Source organism: Aquarana catesbeiana, linkage group LG09 (assembly GCF_042186555.1).
Source record: "Aquarana catesbeiana isolate 2022-GZ linkage group LG09, ASM4218655v1, whole genome shotgun sequence".
Classification (NCBI taxonomy): domain Eukaryota; kingdom Metazoa; phylum Chordata; class Amphibia; order Anura; family Ranidae; genus Aquarana; species Aquarana catesbeiana.
This window is the reverse complement of record NC_133332.1, coordinates 34615606-34636554: the sequence shown is the minus strand read 5'-3', so window position 1 is coordinate 34636554 and position 20949 is coordinate 34615606. Positions and strand designations below refer to the sequence as shown.

At 45.5% G+C, this 20949-nt stretch overlaps 1 protein-coding gene across 3 annotated transcripts in view; it reads right to left on the bottom strand.

Moving 5' to 3' along the window:
• Positions 1 to 1077: 1077 nt before the first annotated feature.
• The window catches only part of LOC141107498 (major histocompatibility complex class I-related gene protein-like), a 90199-nt gene continuing 70327 nt past the window's right edge, over positions 1078 to 20949 (bottom strand). For all 3 annotated transcript variants that reach the window (XM_073598267.1, XM_073598269.1, XM_073598270.1), the window contains 2 exons: positions 17774 to 17902; positions 1078 to 2635 (listed from right to left, as the gene is read on the bottom strand). In XM_073598267.1, coding sequence (XP_073454368.1) covers positions 2589 to 2635; positions 17774 to 17902 — 176 coding nt within the window. In that variant the 3' untranslated portion in view covers positions 1078 to 2588. The remainder of the gene's footprint in view (positions 2636 to 17773; positions 17903 to 20949) is intronic.

Below are 20949 nucleotides of genomic sequence, written 5' to 3'. Positions count from 1 at the left end.
AGTATGTTTTCTCCTTCACTGACGGGCACTGATGAGGTGGCACAGATAAAGAGGCACTAATATGCAGCACTGACAGGTGGCACTGATAGGCGGCACTGAAAGGCAGCAATGATGGGAAATAATGGGCAGTGGTGGGCAGCACTGATAGATGGCACTGGTAGGCAGCACTGATGAGTCAATGACAGGCATTACAGATGGGCACTGACGCATTCATAACGGGCACTGATTGGCATCCTTTATAGGCCATATGATGTGGGTACAGGTGGGCATAGATTGGTATACAGGTGGGCATTGCTGGTGGGGCACTGATTGGCATCACTGGCGGGCATTGCTGAAGGGTCTGCACTGATAATCAATGCGATGATTATCAGCACAGACCCCCCTGTCGGGAGAGCTGCCAATCAACTTTCCTCTACTCATGCCTTGTCAGGGCGAATGGAGGAAAGCCGATAAATGGCACTTCCTAGTTACCACTGTGATCTATGTCCAATCACAGCTGATCACATGGTAAAGAGCCTATGTCAGAGGCTCTTTACCTAGATCAAAGATCTGGTGTGTCAGATAGACACACCACACCACCGATCACCACACTGTGCACCCCCACGGAGGCGCACGAGTCACTTATCCTGCTGGACATCATATGACGTCCAGTCAGATAATACAACCACTTTCCGGCCATCATTCTGCTATATGGCGGGTGGGAAGTGGTTAAAAAAAAACAAATTTCTTTCCTGTAACCTTGCTCGATTCCCCCATCAATACAGACAATGTTGACAGGAGAATTCCTCCTTCAGAGCTATTATGCTCTTCTTGCGGGGGGGGGAGTCTATGTCAGGAGAACACAGTGAATATTGCTAGCAGCTATAACAGCTGCTAGCAATAATCATATGTAAAATTTGACAGTATGATCAACTTGGGTACATTCAGCCTGCCCATACATGGTTGGAATCTGGGCTGGTTCGTTCTGAACCAGCTGAGATTTGAACTGTCTATGGCTGGCATAAGTCTTTGTGTGGAAGCAGCCATATTGGTAGAGTATGTACATTTGAGAGAAATAATGGACTTTACAGGCACCAGTATTAAAATAAAACTTTTTATTAGTAACAAACTTACATAAATTTAATAAAAATACATAAACACAGTACAGACTCATATAAACAGTAACTAGCACATCCAACTCTGACCGCTGGACCAGGGTCAGTGAGTATGGCAAACCCTGTTATATTCCCTCAGCAGAGATGGAGCAAGATAACGTTAAGGATGAAAGCTCAACATGTTTCGCGTTATCACGCTTCTTCAGGAGCTTATTATATTTTTTCCAAGGCAAATATATTAAAGCGAATATGTATATATCAAACGGCCCGGGGGGGTTAATACCTCAATATAGGCAGTACCACGGGGACATAGCGAGAAACTGAGTAAGCTTGTAACTAACTCACAAGCTTACCCTGTTTCCCCGAAAATAAGACCTAGCGTGATTGTCAGTGATGACTGCAATATAAGCCCTACCCCCCAAATAAGCCCTACCCTGTTTCCCCAAAAATAAGCCCTACCCTGAAAATAAGACCTACAAGGACTTTAACTAGGGCTTATTTGGGGGGTAGGGCTTATATTGCAGCCATCACCGACAATCACGCTAGGTCTTATTTTCGGGGAAACAGGGTAGGATACCATCTAGGATACATCTCAAACAGTAAGCAAGTACTAAATGGCCAAGTACAATGAGATTAATGCGGTAGAATGGTCCTAAGTGGCCAGCTATATTGTTTGTGGGCTATAGTAATCATTATTAATATTATTATAATTATTATTATTATTATAATTATACAGGATTTATATAGCGCCAACAGTTTGTGCAGCGCTTTACAATATGAGTAATAGCTATTTTAAGCTCCCCAGGCATAGTCTTACAATCTAATTAGGTGAAGTTCTCTCAAGGTAACAGTCCCATACAAGTCATCAGAACACTAAACCCGGCCAGATAGTAAAATCACACTTGTGGAGATGTCTGACTATATTGGTAGAGGCTTTGCCTCCTCATGTCAGAGCCTCCAGCAATGAGAATAGTGAGCACCACTGTAGCTGCATCACCAAATCTCACTTCAAATCTCCTGAGGGGCATCAGATCATACACCACAGATATACAGCTATGAGGCTGTAGGCACAAAAGTTTGAGATTGACTCCTTGGGCACAATTTATAAATGTCCCCATATCATAGCAAACCTTTACTTTTTGAGTTCAGGTCTTTAATGCCCCGTACACACTGCCGGACTTGGGAACGGTCTAGAACATGTTCTATATCTGAGTCCGTCGGAAATGCCGACAGAAAAAGTCCAATGGGGCATACACACGGTCGGAATGTCAGACCGAAAGCTCACATTGTACTTTTCCTGTCGGGAAGTCCGGCCGTGTGTACGCGGCATAATACAGCATTGGTCATCCCAGCTGCATTAGAACCGGGACTCGGCAGATTTGTTGTCCGTATTACAGATGGATATGAGAAAGACCTCCTGATTATAGTAGTCTTAAAACTGATGGATATTGGGTATCTTTGAGTGGAACTTTATTTGCCTCCTATGTTTCTGATTCAGAAAGGGTGAGTGCATCTATCCCAAAATTCATTCTGTGTCCTGTCTGTAAAGAAAAGGAAAAATTTTATCTTTGTTAGAGATATTACAGTTAAAGTCTCCTTCTACACAGATGTACAAATTGTCAATACAATTCTTTTCATAATAGGTAGATATGAGTCTACCCAAAGCTCTTCACCAGCCAAAAATAAGCAAAAGGCTGCAAAGGTGATTGCAATAATGTGTTTATTACCTTGGGATTGGGTTAAAGTAGATCTAAATACCATAACTAATCAGAAGAGAACACAGGTCATTTACATCATGCACAAACAAAAGCCGGGGTGGCCCCCTCTCTCCAGGCCACCCTCTATATGCAATGGATAGATTCCTGCACAGCATGAATCTATCCACGGCTACCGTGTCCGCCCCCTACTCATGCCAGTGTTAATTTTGTCGACTAAAACATTTTAGTCGACTAAATTATTATTATTTTAGTCAACTAAAACTAAAACAACTGAGACGACTAAAATACGACTAAAACTAAAATAGCATTTTAGTCAAAAGACTAAAATGGGACTAAAACTAAATTGGCATTTTAGTCAAAAGCCCTGTACACACGGTCGGACATTGATCGGACATTCCAACAACAAAATCCATGGATTTTTTCCGACGGATGTTGGCTCAAACTTGTCTTGCATACACACGGTCACACAAAGTTGTCGGAAAATCCGATCATTCTGAACGCGGTGACGTAAAACACGTACATCAAACTATAAACGGGGCAGTGGCCAATAGCTTTTGTCTCTTAATTTATTCTGAGCATGCATACCACTTTGTGCGTCGGATTTGTGTACACACGATCGGAATTTAACCGATCGGATTTTGTTGTCAGAAAATTTTATAGCCTGCTCTCAAACTTTGTGTCGGAAATTCCATTGGAAAATGTGTGATGGAGCCCACAAACAGTCAGAATTTCTGACAACAAGGTCCTATCACACATTTTCCATCGGAAAATCCTATCATGTGTACAGGGCATAAGACTAAAACTAAATTGAAATTTGACTTCAAAATTAACACTGGTCTGTAGTGCATGTTCATACCTCAATACCATAATAAATAACATTCGATTTTTCACTCCAGCAGTATATAATGAGTTTGGAAATTGTAGAGAAATGTTAACTAATGCATTACAATTTATTTGCACCCATTAGATTTTAGACGACTAAAATGAGTTTTAGTCGACTAAAATGTACTGGAGATTTTAGTCGACTAAAATGTACTGGAGATCTAGTGGACTAAATACAACTAAAACTAAAACAATTGCAGAAGACTAAAAGGGACTAAAACTAAAATGCAAATTTAGTCCTAAGACTAAAACTGAATTTAAATTTGCTGCCGAATTTAACACTGATTCATGCGTCCTGCCCCTTTCAGGATGCTAGGCGCATGAATTACAGAAGCCAGGTTTTTTTTAAGCACCTGATTAGAGCCATAAGCTCTAATAGGCTTCAAAATAGGGTGGACTCAGGTCGCAGAGAGTGCGCTCCGATCCCACCCAGGTGTGTTACAACAGCAAATGAATATTCGCTGTTGCAACACTGATCCTCCTCCCGGCCAATCGGGAAAAGGGTCTGATTCCCGCCACCCGATTGGCTGAAAGGACAGGCGATCCTTTTGGACACCTAGGAGGAGGGGAGGAGCCGCACGGCGGAAGGAGAAGAGCCGCTGGCCGATGCCTGGTCCCCACCGCTGCTTCTCAGATGCCTGAACCCCGCTGCTCCTCGGATGCCCGATACCCGCCGCCTAGATGGGGTAAGTGCCAGTGGACTGACCGGCAGACAGCAGGGGGGTGTTTGAGTTTGTTAGAGAAATTATACTTTAAATGTCAGTTATGAAAGACGCCATTTTGTTTATCATGGCCTAGAAATAAGCTATGAATCTAGGATTGAGCTAAAGACTAGTAATAAAATGGAGTCAGCAATATAAAAAGCTTAAATATGCAGTTTTCTGAATATATCCTGTATTTTTGTGTTGGCTTGGGGAGTTTTCAAGTCAGTATCCTGTAACCATTGTTAGATGAAGATAACAGTCTGTAACAGACACTTCCACCTTTCCTGTTGTGTCCAGAATAAAGTTGAAAATACATGAGACTGGGCATGTTTTAAGACAGGAAAGGGGGGTGTCCAGGGCTTATAAAAAAAGACATGTACCACAGTATTTTCCTTAGAAATGACGATGACAGCATGAAGATGTAATGCTATTCATTTCTCTTGCATATGCAATAAATATTACCTTGATGCCCGAGGACGGTCTGAGATGGTGAATTATTTCCCTAACAGAGTTGCTGCAGGGGGGTTCTGTTGTTTTCTGCCCCCCAAACAAAGAACCACCAGCCGCCACTGAACAAAAAAGGTACAAGTGCTTTTTTTCCAGAAAATCCAATTTAAAAGATTTGTTACCCCAACACTTCATATTCCTGCTATGAGCCTGCTGTACCATGTACTTGTATGAGAAAGTAACCTGTTCTCTTCTGTATTGCTTCCTGTGTGTGAAATCCCTGGTGTTCCTGCCAGCCCTCTGCTTTCCTATTAAAAACTGACCATACTAAGCAGGAGAACACACCATGGTCAGTTCTCTAGCTATGCAACCCATTCACTGGGAAGCTCAATGTGCTGCTGCTTCTCCTCCCCCCAGCTTTTATGCAGCTGAGAACAGAGGGAATGTGATCACTTATTAAAAAAGGGAAAAAAGGGTATTTAAATGTTTTTTTTTATATCTATACAAAAATGTTTTGCATTTAATTTCTATTTTAAACTTAATGGGTTGTTTTACAAGATGATTGTTTACAATCACTTTAAGGGCTCTTCGGCTCCTAGTATATCAACTAGATACTATTTCATCTAGCATATGAGCTATAACCCTCCCAACAAATCTAGAGGGGATGGCAATAGGCCAACACTCTTCTCTCCCAGTCTCTGATGTACAGGATCTTAATGATGAGAGTAGAATAATTTTACTTAAATGCAAAATATACAACCAACAATTTACTTTGTATGTATATTTACCAATGTGTATGTACCCAACCACAGTAAGGCATCTATGTTAGTTTATTTGCTACACAAACTCAGTGCTTTTTAGGAAGAGGTGACTGTTCTTGGTGTTGACCCAAACGTGACCTTAGATCCCTTTTTGGACACTCGGTCCAGTAAACACCACATCTCAATATCCCACTTCAATTGTCCTAAATGTCGATTTCATAACCTTCAACTCACTGACCTCTGGTATATAATTCACCCTGCGGCCAAAGATTTCACCTTTTACTCAGCAACACATGCTACTTATAGCAGAATGGATTTTTCCTGGTTTCTCTTTGTGTCCTTGGATGGCTTCTACCGGCAGGGGCGGACTGACAACTCATGGGGCCTCCGGCCAATAGGAGATTATGGGGCCTCCGGGCAATAGGAGAAGATTATGGGGCCCCTGGGCAATAGGAGATTATGGGGCCCCCAGGCAATAGGAGATTATGGGGCCCCGAGGCAATAGATTATGGGGCCACACGGTATTCACACACACACGCATACAGTATACACACACAGACACACAATATACACACACAGTATACACACACAGAATACACATACACACACACTAAAAAGGTACTGGAGAGGCGGGGCAGCTATAATCTTGGGATTTTTTAAAAAACACAGATTTTTACATACTGTCCCTGGTTTTATTGAGGCTGGCAACCCTGATGGGGCCCCTTAGTGGCATGGAGCCCTCGGGCAGTGCCCGAGTGCCCAAATGGTCAGTCCGCCCCTGTCTACCGGTAGCCAACTGTGATCAGACCACTTTCCACTACATCCACTTGTAAACTGAACAAAATGTTAAAATAGCTCCCCACCAGAACAGCAGTTTTAGAGGAAATCTCCTCTATTCTCCAGTATCATAAAGGTGACACCACGGCTCCTCCCATGAAATAAGAAGCTTTGACGTTTCTATTAGAGTCCTGATATCTTATGGAACCCGCCTGAAAAGGGAGAAAGCCTCTTCTATGTCCGCTTTACTCAAAGACATGCAGACCCTTGAGATTCACCACAAAAACCTGACCCATCTACTTTTCAGACCTTACAACAAAAGCACACAGAGCTACATTCCTTACTTGATCAAGCCTTTTTGAAGCACAAGGACTGCCCCAATGAGCTTCAGTAATAAATGCATTGGGCTTTGGCCAGGTCAATCCATCCAGACTATACATCCCTAAAACCCATTGCCCAACACACAGAATAGTCCACACTTCAGAACAAATAGCTTCAGCATTCCATGATTATTATCCCAATCTATAGAATATAAATGCCCCTGTTACATCTTCCTTCCTTGTGCTCTTCCTATCCCCCCAACTTTTAGACTACCCTAAATGATCTCTGTTGCCATGCCTCACAATCAAGAAGGCAACAAGTCTACTGACCCCTTTCTCCACCAAGGAGCTAATGCAGTGGTTCTCAACCTGGGGGTCGGGACCCCCCCGGGGGTCGAATGACAATTTGCCAGGGTTCACCGATTCCTGGGTTGTTTCTGAAGCCCGCAACGCTCTCCCAGCCTTTTCATGGCCACCCAGCAGGGCTGTCCCTGGGGCCCGCGGCCGCCCACTCAGCCTCTTTGCAGCTGCCCATTCAGTTCAGGACATGGATGGGGGAAAGACTAGAGGTCAGCTGACTGGTGAGGAATGTGAAGTGGGAGGAGCCGGAGGAGACCCTATCTCCTGATTTCGGCATAGGTGTCACTGCTGTGAGACACCACATGGCTGGAGACACATTGAGTAACACTACCAGGCTGTGATTAGAGTTGCCATTAAAAGTCCCCACTACAGTTCTCAGATTAGCAGATGACTTTGATTAAGAGCACCTTAGTTGGCTGATCAGAACTCCCCCCAGCACTGCCACTCATCCCATTCCCCCCACCAAGGAGTAAGAGAAGGAAGAAAAATAGAGAATACATGGAAGGGACAGGAAAAGAGGGGGAGGAACATAGAAAAAGGGAGAAAAAGAATAAGAGAAAGAACTAAAAAGATAGCTAGGATGGGGAAAAAAACAAGAAATTAGGATAGAGATAAAAGGGAAAGAAAGGAGAACAAAGAGAGAGAGAGTGGTACATCCTAAAATGTACCATAAGGGGTTTTAATACTGTATGAGTGGAAGGGACTCAGGGAGCGCTAAATGTCTGTGGGTTAGGGGCACAAATTACTTGCCTTGCCTTGGGTGCGGACAACCCATGCTATGAAAATAATTTTACTGTTAGGGGTCCCCCAAAACTTGGGAAATTTTATCAAGGGGTCACGGTACTAGAAAGGTTGAGAATCACTGAGCTAATGTGTGTTATTAAATCCGTACCATTGGGTAAAATTCCTGGCCTGAACAGATTTTCAGGAGCCCCGGTATGCTGCAGTCCTAACTATAATTTTGAGAGTTTCCAGAGTTGGAGCACATACTGTATATAATAATAATGGGAATGATAAGGGCAGGTATACCTGGAGGAAGTACACTCCTCCTTAACTACTTGAATACTGGGCACTGTCACCCTTTTCCTGCCCAGGGCAATTTTCAGCTTTCAGTGCTGTTACACTTTGAATGACAATTGCGCAGTCATGCAACATGAATGTTCGCTCATGAGGCTGCACTGATAGGGACTGATGAGGCGCCACTGATAGGCACTGATGAGGTGGCACTGATGAGGAGGCACTAATATGCAGCACTGATGGTTACTGATAGGTGGCACTAATATGCAGCACTGATGAGCACTGAAAGGCAGCACTGACTGGTATCATTGAAGGTCATTGATTGGCTTTACTGCTGGGCACTTTTGGGGCTGCACTGATACTCAGGGCTCTGATTACTTGTGCAGATCTGCCCTGTGAGAAAATACCACTGATTGGCTCTCCTCTCCTCATGCACTGTCAGTGTGAGGAGAGGAAAGCCAAAAACCGGCATTTCCTTGTTTACATGAGATCAGCTGTGATTGGACACAGCTGATCACATGGGTAAAGAGTAGGGATGAGCTTCATGTTCGAGTCGAACCCATGTTCGACTCGAACATTGTCTGTTCGCCCGTTCGCCGAATTGCGAACGATATGGGCCGTTTGCGCCAAATTCGCGTGGCGCGTGACGGCCCATAATTCACTGCGGCATCACAGTGCATTGCTGGCTGATGATTGGCCAAGCATGCACTATGACCCGCATGCTTGGCCAATCACAGCGCTGTCTGAACAGAGAGCCGTAATTGGCCAAAGCCAAGGAGGCTTTGGCCAATTATGGCTCAGGGGATTTAGTACACGCCCCACACTATATAAGGCCGCCTGCACCGAGGCCCTGTGTAGTGTGTGTTCCAGCGTTCATTGAGAGAGAGAGAGAGAGAGAGACAGACCGTGACATTTGATTTGAGTTAGATAGATTAGGCAGAACAGTCAGTCAGTTTAGCTGCACTTACAGTGTATTGTGTATATATATATGCATCCCAGGTGTTGCATATATATATATATATATATATATATATATATATATATATATATATATATATATATACACTGTATTCAGTTTAGCTAGATCCATTCCTGTTATCTTCCTACTGACAGGCAGGCTTGTCTTGTTACAGTATTTACAGCTACCTGAAGAAAATTGCTGGTGTTCTTTTGATCCTATTAGTACCACAGTCAGGCAGCTAGACTATTTACAGTTAGTGCAGTGCGTCCTGCTCACAGTGTTCAGCTAGATCCATTCCTGTTATCTTCCTACTGACAGGCAGGCTTGTATTGTTACAGTATATACAGCTACCTGAAGAAAATTACTGGTGTTCTTTTGATCCTATTAGTACCACAGTCAGGCAGCTAGACTATTTACAGTTAGTGCAGTGCGTTCTGCTGACAGTGTTCAGCTAAACCTACAAGTTAGTGGGGTGCATCCTGCTCACAGTGTTCAGCTAAACCTACAAGTTAGTGTGGTGCGTCCACCTCACAGTGTTCAGCTAAACTTACAAGTTAGTGCGGTGCGTCCTGCTCACAGTGTTCAGCTAAAACTACAAGTTAGTGGGGTGCGTCCTGCTCACAGTGTTCAGCTAAACATACAAGTTAGTGAGGTGCGTCCTGCTCACAGTGTTCAGCTAAACCTACAAGTTAGTGGGGTGCGTCCTGCTCACAGTGTACAGCTAAACCTACAATTTGGTGTAGTGAGACCTCTGCACAGTGTTCATCTAAAGCTACAAGTTAGTGCAGCGCGCCCTGCTCACAGTGTTCAGCTAGATCCGTTCCTGTTATCTTCTTACTGACAGGCAGGCTTGTCTTGTTACAGTATTTACAGCTACCTGAATAAAATTGCTGGTGTTCTTTTGATCCTATTAGAACCACAGTCAGGCAACTAGACTATTTACAGTTAGTGCAGTGCGTCCTGCTCACAGTGTTCAGCTAAACCTACAAGTTGGTGTAGTGAGACCTCTGCACAGTGTTCATCTAAAGCTACAAGTTAGTGCAGTGCGTCCTGCTCACAGTGTTCAGCTAGATCCATTCCTGTTATCTTCTTACTGACAGGCAGGCTTGTCTTGTTACAGTATTTACAGCTACCTGAATAAAATTGCTGGTGTTCTTTTGATCCTATTAGTACCACAGTCAGGCAACTAGACTATTTACAGTTAGTGCAGTGCGTCCTGCTCACAGTGTTCAGCTAAACCTACAAGTTAGTGCTGTGCGTCCTGCTCACAGTGTTCAGCTAAAACTACAAGTTGGTGTAGTGAGACCTCTGCACAGTGTTCATCTCAAGCTACAAGTTAGTGCAGTGCGTCCTGCTCACAGTGTTCAGCTAAAACTACAAGTTAGTGTAGGGAGACCTCTGCACAGTGTTCATCTAAAGCTACAAGTTAGTGCAGTGCGTCCTGCTCACAGTGTTCAGCTAAAACTACAAGTTAGTGCTGTGCGTCCTGCTCACAGTGTTCAGCTAAAACTACAAGTTGGTGTAGTGAGACCTCTGCACAGTGTTCATCTCAAGCTACAAGTTAGTGCAGTGCGTCCTGCTCACAGTGTTTAGCTAAAACTACAAGTTGGTGTAGTGAGACCTCTGCACAGTGTTCATCTCAAGCTACAAGTTAGTGCAGTGCGTCCTGCTCACAGTGTTCAGCTAAAACTACAAGTTAGTGTAGGGAGACCTCTGCACAGTGTTCATCTAAAGCTACAAGTTAGTGCAGTGCGTCCTGCTCACAGTGTTCAGCTAAAACTACAAGTTAGTGCTGTGCGTCCTGCTCACAGTGTTCAGCTAAAACTACAAGTTGGTGTAGTGAGACCTCTGCACAGTGTTCATCTCAAGCTACAAGTTAGTGCAGTGCGTCCTGCTCACAGTGTTTAGCTAAAACTATAAGTTAGTGCTGTGCGTCCTGCTCACAGTGTTCAGCTAAAACTACTAGTTAGTGCTGTGCGTCCTGCTCACAGTGTTCAGCTAAACCTACAAGTTGGTGTAGTGAGACCTCTGCACAGTGTTCATCTAAAGCTACAAGTTAGTGCAGTGCGTCCTGCTCACAGTGTTCAGCTAGATCCGTTCCTGTTATCTTCTTACTGACAGGCAGGCTTGTCTTGTTACAGTATTTACAGCTACCTGAATAAAATTGCTGGTGTTATTTTGATCCTATTAGTACCACAGTCAGGCAGCTAGACTATTTACAGTTAGTGCAGTGCATCCTGCTCACAGTGTTCAGCTAAACCTACAAGTTAGTGGGGTGCGTCCTGCTCACAGTGTTTAGCTAAAACTACAAAGTAGTGTGGTGCATCCACCTCACAGTGTTCAGCTAAACCTACAAGTTAGTGCGGTGTGTCCTGCTCACAGTGTTCAGCTAAACCTACAAGTTGGTGTAGTGAGACCTCTGCACAGTGTTCATCTAAAGCTACAAGTTAGTGCAGTGCGTCCTGCTCACAGTGTTCAGCTAAAACTACAAGTTAGTGCTGTGCGTTCTGCTCACAGTGTTCAGCTAAAAATACAAGTTAGTGCTGTGCGTCCTGCTCACAGTGTTCAGCTAAACCTACAAGTTTGTGTAGTGAGACCTCTGCACAGTGTTCATCTAAAGCTACAAGTTAGTGCAGTGCGTCCTGCTCACAGTGTTCAGCTAAAACTACAAGTTAGTGCTGTGCGTCCTGCTCACAGTGTTCAGCTAAAACTACAAGTTAGTGTGGTGCGTCCACCACACAGTGTTCAGCTAAACCTACAAGTTATTTTTTTGCGAGCTCTGCACAGTGTTCACCTAAAGCTACCTGTAGAAGGTTGGTGGTGTTTTCCTGATCCTATCACTACCACAGGCAGCTAAAAAAGCTACAAGTTAGTTTTTTGAGAGCTCTGCACAGTGTTCAGCTAAAGCTACCTGTAGAAGGTTGGTGGTGTTCTCATACTAAAGGCAGGCAGTTGATTTTGCTAGCATCAGTGTATATATATATATATATATATATATATATATATATATATATATATATATATACCAGCTTAGTGCAGCTACAGGCCATTAGTATGTCTGGAAGGCCAAGAAGGAGAGGCAGACAGTCACAAGCCAATAAGAGAGGGCAAGCAGGCTCTGTGTCTAGTGCTGATCGTGCAGACGGTGCATCCTCATCAGCACGTGGCAGTGGGACATGCTTGGCCTTTTTTTCGGCAGCTGGCTGTGTTGAGCCACAACATGCGGAAGACTTGGTCGAGTGGATGACCAAGCCGTCCTCATCCTCCTAATCCTCTCTCACCCATGCCCAGGGTACTTTGTCTGGCAAAGCAGCGGCCTCTTCCCTCAGCTCAATGTCATCAGTGACTCCTTCCCTAGCCCCACCATGTCCTCCTGAGGATTCCCTCGAACTGTTTGACCACAGTGTTGGGTACATGCTCCCGGAGGATGCCCAGCGTTTGGAAGGCTCTGATGATGATACTGAGCTCGATGAAGGCAGTAACATGAGCACGGACAGAGGGGGTGCCCAAGAAGGACAGCAATCTGGCAGTCATGCCCCCCTGCTGCAGCATACTGCCAGGTTTGCTCCAGTGATGAGGAGGGAGGGGATGATGAGGTCACTGACTCAACGTGGGTGCCTGATAGGAGAGAGGAGGAGGAGGAGGCGGCACATCACCAACGAGGCAGGATGCCCTCCAGGGGCCAGCCTAAGGGCAGCACATTGACTGCATCACACCCCAAAGCTCCACATGTGCAGGGCGCTGCAGTCTCTGCGTGTTATTCAAAAAGTTCTTTGGTGTGGGCCTTTTTTGAGACGAGTGCATCAGATCGCACCGCTGCTATTTGCAACATATGTCTCAAGCGTATCTCGCGTGGCCAAAACATCTCCCGCTTGGGTACCACATGCTTGACCAGACATATGTTGACCTGCCATGCAGTTCATTGGCAAGCGTATCTAAAAGACCCACACCAAAGAAAAAAGAGGACCTCTCCTTGCTCCTCATCAGCTGAGATTTCCAACCCCACTATACCTTCAGTCCTCTCTGAGACCTGCACTGAGAGGAATGAAGGTGTAGAATTAGGTGTGTCACAGCCAAGTACTTGTGGGCAATCTGCTTTTGGTACACCGACGTCAGATTGTACCAGGCAAATTTCCCTGCCCCAGCTGCTGCACCGCCGAAAGAAGTTTGCTCCCAGCCATCCACATACCCAGCGGTTGAATGCTAGCTTGGCAAAATTGCTAGCACTTTAACTGCTGCCTTTTCAGTTGGTAGACTCTGCCCCCTTCCGTGAGTTTGTGGAATGTGCGGTTCCTCAGTGGCAGGTACCCAAACGCCACTTTTTCTCACGGAAGGCGATTCCGGCTCTCTACCGGCATGTGGAAGGCAATGTCCATGCCTCGCTGGACAGGGCGGTCAGTGGTAAGGTGCATATTACCGCTGACTCATGGTCCAATAGGCATGGACAGGGATGTTACCTAAGTTTCACGGCGCATTGGGTGACTCTGCTGGCAGCTGGGAAGGATGCAGGACAAGGTGCAGTAGTGTTGGAGGTTGTTCCGCCACCACGCCTCCAAAATGCTAATGATTGTGACACACCTCTCTCCTCCACCCCCTCCTCTTCTTCCTCCATGGCCCCTTCCTGTGCTTTGTCCTCGGAACCAGCGGTGCTCCGTAGCCGTTCAAGGGGCTACGCAAGTACGCAGGCCAAAAGATGCCATGCGGTGCTTGAGCTGGTGTGCTTGGGGGACAGGAGCCACACTGGGGCAGAGATTCTGTCAGCTCTGCAGGGGCAGGTTCAGAGGTGGTTGACGCCACGCCAACTTAAGGCAGGATTGGTGGTTTGCGACAATGGCACCAACCTCCTCTCTGCCCTCTGACAGGGACAAATGACCCATGTGCTCTGTTTGGCTCACGTCCTTAACTTGGTGGTGCAGCAGTTCTTGGGCAGGTACCCGGGCTTACAGGATGTCCTGAGGCAGGCCAGGAAAGTCTGTGTGCATTTCCGCTGGTCATATAATGCCAGTGCTCGGCTGACGGACCTCCAAAAGGAGTTTAACCTACCCAAGAACCGCCTAATCTGTGACATGCCAACCAGGTGGAACTCAACATTGGCCATGCTGCAGCGGCTGCACACGCAGCAGAGGGCCATCAATGAGTACCTGTGCGACTATGGCACCAGGACAGGGTCAGGGGAGCTTGTTTTTTTTTCCCCACGCCAGTGGGCCATGATCAGGGATGCATGCACTGTCCTGTCACCATTTGAGGAGGCCACGAGGATGGTGAGCAGTGACAGTGCATGCATCAGTGACACTGTCCCCCTTGTCCACCTGTTGGAGCACACGCTGCGTGGAATAATGGACAGGGCACTTGAGGCAGAACAGAGGCAGGAAGAGGAGGACTTCCTTAGCTCTCAAGGCCCCCTTTATCCAGACAGTGTTCCTGCATGCCCGCCGATCACAAAGGAAGAGGACGAGGAGGAAGATTGTGTCAGTATGGAGGTGGAGCCTGGCACTCAGCATCAGCAGCAGTCTTTAAGGGATCAGTCCCAAGAAACACATGAACTTGTACGTGGCTGGGAGGAGGTGGCTGCGGACCATGTCGTCCTTAGTGACCCAGAGGACTCTGGACCGAATGCCTCAGCAAACCTACGCTGCATGGCCTCCCTGATCCTGCAAAGCCTGCGTAAGGATCCTCGTATTCGTGGTATCAAGGAGAAGGACCAATACTGGCTGGCAACCCTCCTTGATCCACGTTACAAGGGTAAGGTTGCAGACCTTATCTTGCCATCGCAGAGGGAGCAGAGGATGAAACATCTTCGGGAGGCCTTGCAGAAAGGTCTGTGCAACGCGTTCCCAGAGACTGGGAGGTTACAAACTCCTGTTTCTGGACAACGTGTTGCTGAGGCTTCGGTCAGTCAAAGAAGGAGCGGTGGAGAAGGTGGCCGTCTGACGATGCGTTCAGACAATTTTTTGGTCCGCAGCCCCAAGGTATGATCGGTATCAGCAACCATCGCCAGCGTCTGTTTTACATGGTGCAGGAATACCTAGGGGCAAGATTAGACTTGGACACCTTTCCCACCGAAAATCCTCTGGGTTACTGGGTCTTGAGGATGGATCACTGGCCAGAGCTTGCACAGTATGCAATTGAGCTACTGACCTGTCCTGCATCCAGCGTTCTTTCAGAACGCACATTCAGTGCTGCTGGAGGCGTGGTAACCGATCACAGGGTGCGTCTGTCCACCGACTTGGTCGATCGACTGACCTTCATAAAAATGAATCAGTCTTGGATCACCACCAGCTACCAAGCACCTGATGCTGATGTAACCGAATAATTTTTTTTGAAATCTCAGATCCCTTCAAAGACTGCCTATGCTGATGCTGAGTGACTATCCCTGAGTAATTATCCTCTTCCTCCTCAATCATCACGCTGATAGCTTGTAAGAACATTTTTGGTTCTAGGCGCCACCACCAGTGCCTAAGGCACAATTTTTCAGCCCCTGTTTAACAGGGGCGTGTAATTACAATTTTTGATGCAATACTTTGCAGCAGGGCTCGTTCTGCGTTCCAACTAGAGTGTCTATGAGGGGTTGCAGTGTTGTGGCACCAGCACCAGTGCCTAAGGCTCAATTTTTCTGCCCCTGTTTAACAGGGGCATGTAATTACAATTTTTGATGCAATATTTTGCAGCAGGGCTTGTTCCTGCGTTCCAACTAGAGTGTCTGTGAGGGGTTGCAGTGTTGTGGCACCAGCACCACCACCACCACCAAAGGCCCAATTTTTCTGCCCCTGTTCAACAGGGGCATGTAATTACAATTCTTGATCTAATATTTCACAGCAGGGCCCATTTCTGCACCCACCAAGAGTGAGTGAGGACTTACAGTGTTGTGGCACCAGCACCACCACCACCACCACCAAAGGCCCAGTTTTTCTGCCCCTGTTCAACAGGGGCATGTAATTACAATTCTTGATCTAATATTTCACAGCAGGGCCCTGTGAGGGCTTACAGTGTTGTGGCCACAACAACACCTAAGGCCCAAATTTCTGCTGAGTATATAGGGCAGGCCCCTACTTTCCAACATCTAACTTACAAACGACTCCTACTTGCGAAAAGAAGGAGACAACAGGAAGTGAGAGTAAATCTACCCCTAGGAAGGGAAATTCTCTCCTGTAAGAGTTAATATGGGAAAAACATTTCTCCTTTCCACTGATGCTTTCCAATCCTTGTTCCACAAAAAAACCCAAATTCTCAAAAAGCATTTGTCATTGGGACAAAAAGTGAGGTGAAATCTTCTAAAGAGGAGGAAAGACAGCAAAACAAATGTCACAGGGGTGATAACCCTTCCCTATGTTTTCCAAAAAGCTTAAAAAAGATTTTTTGGCTGGAGCTAAACACGTTAAAAATGTACCCGTTCAAAATGACAAACAGATTCTACTTAACAACAAACCTACAGTCCCTGTCTTGTTTGCACCGCCTGTATACTGCTGTTCAGAGTATATAGGGCCTGGTGGCCCCACACCTTTCCTTATTTTAATTTGGGTGCGGGGTTCCCCTTAATATCCATACAAGACCCAAAGGGCCTGGTAATGGACTGGGGGGTACCCATGGTGTTTGTCTCACTGATTTTCATCCATATTGCCAGGACCCGACATTACATTAAACCCGCAAGCAGTTTTAAATGAGATTTTTTCCTTTAAAAATGACATTTGGTGCAGGGACTGTTCTAAACACGGGAAACACACGACACTTTACAGGCATACTATAGACACCCCCCAGGTACGATATTTAAAGGAATATTTCACTTTTTTTTTTTTACTTTAAGCATCATTAAAATCACTGCTCCCGAAAAAACGGCCGTTTTTAAAAGTTTTTTTTGCATTGATACATGTCCCCTGGGTTAGGACCCGGGTCCCTAAACCCTTTTTAGGACAATACCATGCAAATTAGCCTTTAAAATGAGCACTTTTGATTCTGAACGTTTGAGTCCCATAGACGTCAATGGGGTTCTAACGTTCGTGCGAACTTTCGGTCCGTTCGCAGGTTCTGGTGCGAACCGAACCGGGGGGTGTTCGGCTCATCCCTAGTCATGTGAAAGTGTGCAGGGGGGGCGGAAAAATGCCCCTTCGCCTGAGTAGAAAAAAATCCTTGCACTAACCCTGTCTACAAGTCACTTGTCTGCAATCTACAGGTTGCTAACCCCCCATACAGAGGGATCAGGACCTCCTTCCTCCTGCTGGTAATCCCTCTAGTGATAGCTAAGGATATAGAGAAATCATGACTGCCTTCCTCCTGCTGGATATCCCTCTAGTGCTGCTTCCTAGAATTATGTTTGCTTATTATCTGCAAAGGGTCCTAACAATTCCTGGTGAAGTGGTGAACAGCACCTGCTCCAAAGCACAAAGTGCCAGCAAGCATATCCTCGCAAAATAGCTCAATATATAGCAATTTATAAACAATGAGGATTGTACTGCTGAATTAAAATGTATTTAAGTTATAAAAAAAATCAACAAATTGGCCATACTTTCAGGATGTCAAGCCCTTTGTCGAGCCAAATAACAGATCGGTTACATCCCAAATTTTTTGCCAGTTTGGTAATTATTTTGGAATGCAAACATTCATTTAGTGATTATATATATTTAATACATCACAAAACATGGCCCTTCCTGTTATGGGGAAGCATGTAACCTATCCCGTGACAGTACTTGGGTAGAAGCCAATCTCTAGGTCTATGTGCTACACAGAATTTCACTCACCTGAGTATTTCTTCCAAATAATGAGCCCAAGCACACCAATAAAAACAACAACAGCAACAAGCCCAAAAATGAGGCCAATATTAGGATAGCTGTCACCATGAGAGTTTTGATCCTTATGTGCTTTGTACCCTAAGAAAAAACAAATGCAACAAAAACATGACATATGAATTGCAATGAGTACCTGAGAGGGTTTTGCATTTTTCAGAAAAAAAAATAAAAATAGATAAACATTCTTTAGTTTATGGATTGAAACAAAAAGAAAAGAGGGACATTTCTTCAGAGGTGACACAACAGAGGTGCCACAAAGAGTGAGCATTCTTGGAATGTGCTTGTTAGGGATGAGCCGAACACCCCCGGTTCGGTTCACACTAGAACATGCGAACAGGCAAAAAATTTGTTTGAACACGCGAACACCATTAAAGTCTATGGGACACGAACATGAATAATCAAAAGTGCTAATTTTAAAGGCTTATATGCAAGTTATTGTCATAAAAAGTGTTTAGGGACCTGGGTCCTGCCCCAGGGGACATGGATCAATGCAAAAAAAAGTTTTAAAAACGTCAGTTTTTTCAGGAGCAGTGATTTTAATAATGCTTAAAGTGAAACAATAAAAGTGTAATATTCCTTTAAATTTCGTACCTGGGGGGTGTCTATAGTATGCCTGTAAAGGGGCGCATGTTTCCTGTGTTTAGAACAGTGTGACAGCAAAATGACATTTCAAAGGAAAAAAAGTCATTTAAAACTATTCGCGGCTATTAATGAATTGCCGGTCCGACAATACACATAAAAGTTCATTGATAAAAACGGCATGGGAATTCCCCACAGGGGAACCCCCGAACCAAAATTTTTAAATGACGTGGGGGTCCCCCTAAATTCCATACCAGGCCCTTCAGGTCTGGTATGGATATTAAAGGGAACCCCGGCCAAAATTAAAAAAAAAAAATGGTGTGGGGTCCCCCTCAAAATCTATACCAGCCCCTGAAGGTCTGGTATGGATTTTAAGGGGAACCCCATGCCAAAATTTAAAAAAAAATGACGTGGGGTCTCCCCAAAAATCCAAACCAGATCCTTATCTGAGCACGCAACCTGGCAGGCTGCAGGAAAAGAGGGGGGGACGAGAGAGCAGCCCCCCTCCTGAACCGTACCAAGCCACATGCCCTCAACATTGGGAGGGTGCTTTGGGGTAGCCCCCCAAAACACCTTGTCCCCATGTTGATGGGGACAAGGGCCTCATCCCCACAACCCTTACCCGGTAGTTGTTGGGGTCTGCGGGTGGGGGGCTTATCAGAATCTGGAAGCCCCCTTTAACAAGGGGACCCCAGATCCCGGCCCTCCCCCCTGTGTGAAATGGTAAGGGGGTACAAATGTACCCCCTACCATTTCACAAAAAAAGTGTTAAAAATGACAAGAGACGGTTTTTGACAATTCCTTTACTTAAATGCTTCTTCTTTCTTCTATCTTCTTTCTTCTATCTTCCTTCGGTTTCCTCCTCCATATTCTTCTTCTTCTGGTTCTTCTGGTTCTTCCTCCGGTGTTCTCATCCGGCATCTTCCTCCGTGGCACTTCCCTTCGCCTTCTGGGCCGCTCCGCATCCAGCATTATGGGATGGGAGGCTCCCGCTGTGTGACGCTTCTCCTCTTCTGAAGGATCTTAAATAATGGAGGGTGGGGCCACCCAGTGACCCTGCCCCCCTCTGATGTACGGGGTCACCATGCATCAGAGGGGGGCGGGGTCACCGGGTGGCCCCGCCCTCCCTTATTTAAGAACCGTCAGAAGAGGAAGCCTCCCACCATGCTGGATGCGGAGCGGCCCAGAAGATGAAGGGAAGAAGAAGCCGGTGCCGTGGAGGAAGATGACGGACGAGAACACCGGAGGAAGATTCAGAAGAACGAGAAGAACCAGATGAAGATGAAGGAAGAACCCGAAGGAAGATAGAAGAAAGAAGATAGAAGAAAGAAGATAGAAGAAGGAAGAAGCATTTAAATAAAGGAATTGTCAAAAACTGTCTCTTGTCATTTTTAACATTTTTGACACTTTTTTTGTGAAATGGTAGGGGTACAAAACCCCCTTACCATTTCACACGGGGGGGGGCTGAGATCTGGTGGTCCCCTTGTTAAAAGGGGCTTCCAGATTCCGATAAGCCCACCGCCCACAGACCCCCACAACCACCGGGCAAGGGTTGTGGGGATGAGGCTCTTGTCCCCATCAACATGGGGACAAGGAGTTTTGGGGGCTACCCCAAAGCACCCTCCCAATGTTGAGGGCATGTGGCCTGGTATGGTTCAGGAGGGGGGGCGCTCTCTCGTCCCCCCCTCTTTTCCTGCGGCCTGCCAGGTTGCGTGCTCGGATAAGGGCCTGGTATGGAATTTAGGGGGACCCCCACGTCATTTTTTTAAATTTTGTGGGGAAATCCCATGCCATTTTTATCAATGAACTTTTATGTGTATTGTCGGACCGGCAATTCATTAATAGCCGTGAGTAATTTTAAATGCCTTTTTTTTCCTTTGAAATTTCATTTTTCAGTCAGACTGTTCTAAACACGGGAAACATGCGCCCCTTTACAGGCATACTATAGACACCCCCCAGGTATGAAATTTAAAGGGATATTACACTTTTATTGTTTCACTTTAAGCATTATTAAAATCCCTGCTCCTGAAAAAATGGCGGTTTTTAAAACTTTTTTTGCATTGATCCATGTCCCCTGGGGCAGGACCCAGGTCCCCAAACACTTTTTATGACAATAACTTGCATATAAGCCTTTAAAATTAGCACTTTTGATTTTTCCCATAGACTTTTAAAGGGTGTTCCGCGGCTTTCGAATTTGCCGCGAACACCCCAAATTGTTTGCTGTTAAGCGAACTGGCGAACAGCCGATGTTCGAGTCGAACATGAGTTTGACTGAAACTCGAAGCTCATCCCTAGTGCTTGTGTAGGAGGCATCATTATACTCCATCTTCCACTGAATCAGTCTCAGTAAAAATTGGATTTTTTCTGCATACTTACCTGTAAAAATCCATTTCTTTGAGAACATCATAGGAAACAGAGCAGCCATATACATTACTACATGGGTTATGCACCACCTATAGGTGAATGGACACTGGTAGAATAACCAAAAACAGGAAGTGATCCCCTATATAACCCCTCACATACAGGAAGTACTCTAGTTTTGTAGCAAG